This window comes from Nelumbo nucifera, chromosome 3 (genome assembly GCF_055504915.1).
Source record: "Nelumbo nucifera cultivar China Antique chromosome 3, China Antique-T2T, whole genome shotgun sequence".
In the NCBI taxonomy this organism is placed as follows: domain Eukaryota; kingdom Viridiplantae; phylum Streptophyta; class Magnoliopsida; order Proteales; family Nelumbonaceae; genus Nelumbo; species Nelumbo nucifera.
Window position 1 is genome coordinate 11,559,747 of NC_142651.1, and position 6,146 is coordinate 11,565,892.

At 38.5% G+C, this 6,146-nt stretch overlaps 1 protein-coding gene across 1 annotated transcript; it reads right to left on the minus strand.

The window, feature by feature from the left end:
* Positions 1-1,342: 1,342 nt before the first annotated feature.
* Positions 1,343-2,722, minus strand: LOC148800956 (uncharacterized). Its single transcript, XM_088899721.1, has 2 exons — positions 2,090-2,722; positions 1,343-1,969 (listed from the first exon to the last, which is right to left on the minus strand). Exons 1-2 carry the CDS (start codon positions 2,720-2,722, stop codon positions 1,343-1,345), a joined length of 1,260 nt encoding a protein of 419 aa, XP_088755847.1.
* Between the last annotated feature and the right edge of the window lie 3,424 nt (positions 2,723-6,146).

The window sequence follows — 6,146 nt, forward strand, 5'->3', positions numbered from 1 at the left end:
CCTAAAACCATTTAAATTCTACTCTATGTTGTTGAATAAGTGAGTTAATATATAGTTTAAATCTACAGCATCAAAAAGCCATTAACCTAGCTATCATCATTTCAAACTTATAATAAATCACATCTTAATTATAGAGATATCTTGAGGATCTTCTCAATTTAAAATGCAACAATATACATCGGCATGTGGTAGTGGTAGTGGTAGTGCTGGAATGGTAATAGGAAGCCAGTGTGGCCTTGAATGTAGAATTATGATACGAAAGACTTTTTAGAGCCTGACCTTATCCAACTTGAGCTTTTAAAGGGTTTGGCCCTGGAATATACAACTCGGGCCATACCCTAAAGTTGGGCTGTCCTTAGGTAGCCAGAATTCAATGGATCCTGGCCTAAGCCCAATATGTCCTTTCCGACCCAGCAGGCCAGCAGGCCTGACCTAACCCAAACCTGAGCCCAATCCGAACTGACTAGGGTTGGGTCAAGGCCAAACCTGAAGTTTACATCTTAGGGTTGGGCCTGGGTTGAACCTCAACTCAACCCAAGCTGCCCAAGTTGCATAAAATTAAAGAAAGAAAAAGAAAATCCTGAGGCTTGCCCCGATGCTTCTTCAAAGACTTTTAGGATATTCTTCATGGCATTACATTCCCTTTCCTCTGCCTTGAAAAAGAAAAAACTATCATTTGCAAACAAAAGGTGAGAAACACGAGGCACACCCCGACAAATACGACAGCCAGAAATCAGACCTTCTCTTTCAGTTGTATACATCAAAGCAGATAAGCCTTCGGCACGTAAAATAAATAAATAAGGGAAAAGCGGGTCACCTTGGCGAAGACCTCTACCAGGAATAATAGGCCCAACCTCCATGCCATTGAAAGCCACAGAATAGGAAACTGTAGTGAAACAAAGCATGATCAACCTAATCCATTTGCTAGAAAAACCCAATTTCTGCATCATAAGCTTGAGAAACTGCCAGTCCACCCGATCATAAGCCTTGCTAATGTCTATTTTGAGAGCAACCTCGCCACCCTTACCCTTCTGCTTCCTCCTCATAAAATGAATAAGCTCAAAAGCTAACAAGACATTATCAGTGTAGCTCTCCCAGACACGAAAGCAGATTGAGCATTCAAAATAATGTTAAGAAGAAGAACCTTAAGACGATTAGCAAGCACCTTTGAGACGATCTTCTACAACACATTACAAAGAGAAATATGTCTCAAATCTTTCATAGTTTTCGAGGACTCACACTTCGGAATAAGCACTATAGTAGTGTCAATTAGTGAAGTTGGAAACTCTTCTTTGGAAAGCCAAGACACAACAGGTTGAAAAATATCTTTGCCAATTAAGGGCTAGAAATTCTGATAGAAAGCTGGATTTAGGCCATCCGGACCTGGGGACTTGTCTGGATGCATTTGGAAAACAACTTCCTTAAACTCCTCAAAAGAAAATGGAGATAGCAATTTCTCATTGTTTGAGTTTGAAACTTTACAATCAACAAAATCGAAACCATCAATAGCATGACTAGAAGACAAGGAAAACAACTTACGAAAATAATCCTGGACCACTTGACAAAGACTACTCGGATCATCACGCCAATTACCCTCATCATCCATCAATCTCAAAATTCTATTGGTCATTTTCCTCGTGGATGCTACTGCGTGAAAATATTTAGTATTGGCATCACCATCGTGAAGCCAAAAACTCTTGCTACGCTGACGCCAATAATCTTCCTCCTGCCCTAAAAGCTTTAAAAATTCAATTTTCTTTTCTTTAACAGTCTCAATATCTGAAGGAATACTGTTGTCCCTGAGCCTCTCAATAACTGCTTTACATTGAGCAATATCCCTGGTGAATTTCTGATTCAGACCTGAACCCCATTTAGCAAGAGCTTTGCCACACTGATCCAAATGAGAAGAAACATCGCCCATCCTCGACAAACTCCACGCATCCTCCACCGTTTTATTCAAACCTGGCTCCTGTAACCACACATTTTCAAAGCAAAAGCACAACTGACAATGAATACGAGAAACACTCACTGTTTCTAATAGGATTGGATTATGGTTCGAAACAGGAGCAACCAAATTTCAAAGCTTTGCGTCCAGAAGTAACCCCAACCACTCTCCTGAAGCAAAAGCCCTATCAATTCTTTCCTGGACCCATGCCTCAGCCCCTCTACCTCTCTCCCATGTGAAACAAGAGCCAATAATAGAAATCTCGTGAAGGTGACAATCTGAAATAGTCTCACGAAACCCAGCTAGAAGCCAGTTAGGATGATCCAATCTGCCCCGCTTATCCATAGGAGAAAGCATGCCATTAAATTCTCCAATGCAGCACCATGGCAACCTAGAAGAAGCACAAATAGCACGAAGAAGATTCCATGAATCCCTCCTACGACTTCTATCCGGATAACCGTAAAAGCCTGTTAATCTCCGAGAACCCTTCTCATCATCACATACCTGCACATTAATATGATTATTCGAATAATCTAACAGAGAGCACATATTAGGAGCTTTCCAAAGAAAAGCAATACCACCACCCCTCCCTTCCCTATCCACCACAAAAGCATCAGCAAAGCCAATATGAATTCGAATTTCTTCAATTTTATTGACATGAACAAGAGTTTCAATTAAAAATATAACATCTGGCTTACGAGAATGGATAAGTTCTCTAAGAGCACGAACTGCACGAGGATTGCCAAGTCCTTGGCAGTTCCAACATAAACATATCATGGTTCTTGGTAGGCCTGAGAACTAGGTCCTGCTGTTAAAAAATGACCAGCTAGAATATCATCCTCACTGTGTAAGTGAACACTACTGTTCCCAACTTCACCATTTTTGTCTTCACTGTCCATGACCATATGGTTCGTTTTTAGTTTTGAATTTGAAGTCTCCACTGCTCTTCATTTTTTCCTATCATCTTGCAAAGTCATCCGATTATCTTCACGATCCAGGCCCATATCACTTTCTTTATCTGATTGCACGTGCTCCTTACCAGCTTCATGATCTTTCTGACTAATTATAGAAGCACGCAGACACGTTGCCAAAGTCTTCGGCATATTGCTTCTTTTATTGGAGTTTCCAAATTCGACAGTGTAAGCCTTTCCATAACCGTTATTCATATTAGCCATGCACGATTCCATATTTTCCGCCCTAACCTCATGCAACTTACCTTCTTCACCCTGTATTCCCGTATCATTATCCCGTAACCACCGTTCCCCACCATGCATGGTGGTTCGTCTATCCAGCGCTTGCAACCACTGCCCCCATTCCTTCGTGACTTCTTCGCCGTTTGCAGAGAATAACTTGTCACAAAATCGATCTGTATGCCCCAATAAGCCACAAATGAAACAAAAGTGGCTCAGCCTTTCATACTTAAATTTCACCAACGACCATTCTCCACCCTTCCTTCCCGTATCATTATATACTTAGGCTTGTTGTTATTATCTCTACTTTTTATTTGTGTTTTATGCTTTTTTATGGCTATAATGTTTCTACCGGTTTTACTAATAGATTACGAACCCAGAGGAGAACGCAAACTTTGAATTAGCATTTAATAATCATTAATCAACAAACCCCCAAATAAAAATAACTAAAGTGCTCATCAGGATAAAGAAAGAATATAAAAGAAAAATTTTGAACCTGAGATCCTTTATGCATCTAAAGTGAAAATGATAGTTTCCAAAACTTATTCATGACAGTTCAGGTGAGTGGTTTAAATTCAAAGCCCCTGCCTTCACAGCTATGTTTATGTCCCTTTCAGCACCCAAACTCTAGTGATAACATTCAGCCTGATACCTCAACTCAACAATCAGTAGGTGAGCATTAACAAAACCATGGCTGGCAACTTATTTGGTACAATGAGATTGAGTAGTGCCATTGGATTAGAACAATGTTTATAAAGATTGCACTCCAGAAACCGTTAAAATGATAATAAATCATCTGATAAACAAAAAAAAGGTAAAGACTTTTCTTTTTTCTGGTTTGGCATTTCTCTATCACAACTTGCAAATTTTGTTGTGCACAGAAATATTCTTTTAGTTCTGAGGTCAACTCAACCGAACTCAATTAGAGCCTCATATTGTATTATATAGGATCTGATAGTGGATTTTACTCTAACATTACAACTAAGTGCAGATCTATTTCTTTCTTAGATCAGGTCATTTAGTATCTTTCATAACTTCAACCTGCTATCTTATTTTTCCCTTAATCTTGTTATTTAGAGCATTGATTTGCTCCAGGACCCAGACCATTCTTCTCTTTTTCCCTTAATCACTTACATGATTATGCTTGTACATGTAAATAAAAAATATGCATAAGTTTTTTGATGAATGTACCTTCTTTTGAAATTTTTGATGAGCTCATTGAATCTCCTGCACCCCTTCTTAGAGAATCTATGAGATATATTGTGCAGTTTTCTCTGGAGGTCTACTCAACTCAGGGGGATGAGGATGATGACCTTGCATATGATAGAGATGCTTAAGAGGTTCTTGACACAATGGCTTTGAATCTTTCCAAGCATGCTTTCCCTCTTGTTTTTGAGTTTTCTTCATTAAGCATCGAGATCACTAACCCAAAATATCGGGAAGCTTCAGTGACAACATTAGGTGTCATATCAAAAAGATGTTTTGAGTTGATGAAAGATAAGTTATTGGAACCCATTATTCTTACTGTCTTAGGAGCATTGAAGGATCAAGAGCAAATGGTAAGAGGGGCTACATCGATTGCATTGGGTCAATTTGCAGAGCATTTGCAGCTTGAGATTATTTCTCACTATGAAAGTGTACTTCCTTGCATTTTAAATGCCCTTGAAGATGCACCCGATGAGGTAGAGGTAAATATAGATAAAAAATCTTGATTATGTATAGTTAAGATTCCCATTTGATGAACAAATGATTTTCCTTGCAGTCTGCTGTTGGTTCTATAGCAGTTGCTGCAGAACATGCTTTCATTCCATTTGCTGAGAGGGTTCTTGATGTGATGAAAGTTTTCATGGTGCTTACTAAAGATGGGGACTTTCACGAGCCAGGGATTTGGTGGAGTTTCTTCTGATGACGATGCTCATGATGAACCAAGATTGCGCAACATTTGCATAAGAACAGGGGTCTTGGATGAAAAGGTAGCAACAACTCATGCCCTTGAACTGTTTGCATTGCATACATATTGTCGGCTATGGACGCACAACCTGTATCAGGAATTTTAGAGAACTTGTAAATTTTAGTAGCAAAGAATTTTTCTTTGCTATTATATAATTTTGTTTTTAAACATTCATGTTGTACTAGCAATATTTTCACCATTATGAGAGATTTTTGTTTGTTTATGTATGTGTGTATATGTTGAAAATATATAATAAGTAGATGCTTTTGAGGTTCTATTAACAAGGTTAGAATTGAAAATTTTGGCTGATTCCGTTTTCAACTTCTAGTTGAACCAAACAGCAACAATCAGAATCCGATTCGATTCTTGACTGAACCAAACAGGTGCCACAAAAAAGTGATTCCGATTCCAATTCCTGGGGATTCTGATTATGATTGCAATCCTGTCCGCGAACCAAACGCATCGTAAATTCAAGAAAGTAATTTAGAAACTAGATCTAGAAAAATTAAGTTGTAAAAAGATGGAAACAACTAGGTAGGCGATAATGTTAGAGTGACAAAACTGATAGCTTGTTGTATAGATTGGCAGAAGCACATCTTTTTGTTGAATAAGCATGACAGTTGCACTTTTCTTGTATCAAGAGCTTAATAAAGTTGACCACAAGGAACGTCTAGAACTATTGGACTCAAGGCTCAGTTTGGAAAGAGTACAACAAATATGTAGAGTGTAAAGCCTTGTATTTTGCATGGTATTTGTGCTGTACATATTTGTACTTGTACTCTTTCCAAATTGAGCCATAGAATCATATACCATATATAAACTTATCTGACACAAATATGTGTGAAGGATGCAAAATAGAGCAAGTTCTTTATAGGATTCTTAGTCTGGCACCCCATATTTTGGAGTGATGTTAATGATTTGGAAAAGAAGCATGGAAATAGAATCTTTGATTTCCCTTTTATCCAAGCTAAGTATTAGCTGCCTGCTTGAACGTAATCAGAAGGATGGTTGGACATGGAAATGGGATGCAACATGTTTGTTTTCTTTGTGAGTTCGTTTG

Bases quoted from the DNA above. Each gene is read 5' to 3' on its own strand.
- LOC148800956 (XM_088899721.1), bottom strand. From the start codon at position 2,722: ATGATATGTTTATGTTGGAACTGCCAAGGACTTGGCAATCCTCGTGCA. The intron at 1,970-2,089 runs GCAAAGCTTTGA...GTGTGGTTACAG, and splicing joins GGTTGGGGTTACTTCTGGAC to GAGCCAGGTTTGAATAAAAC.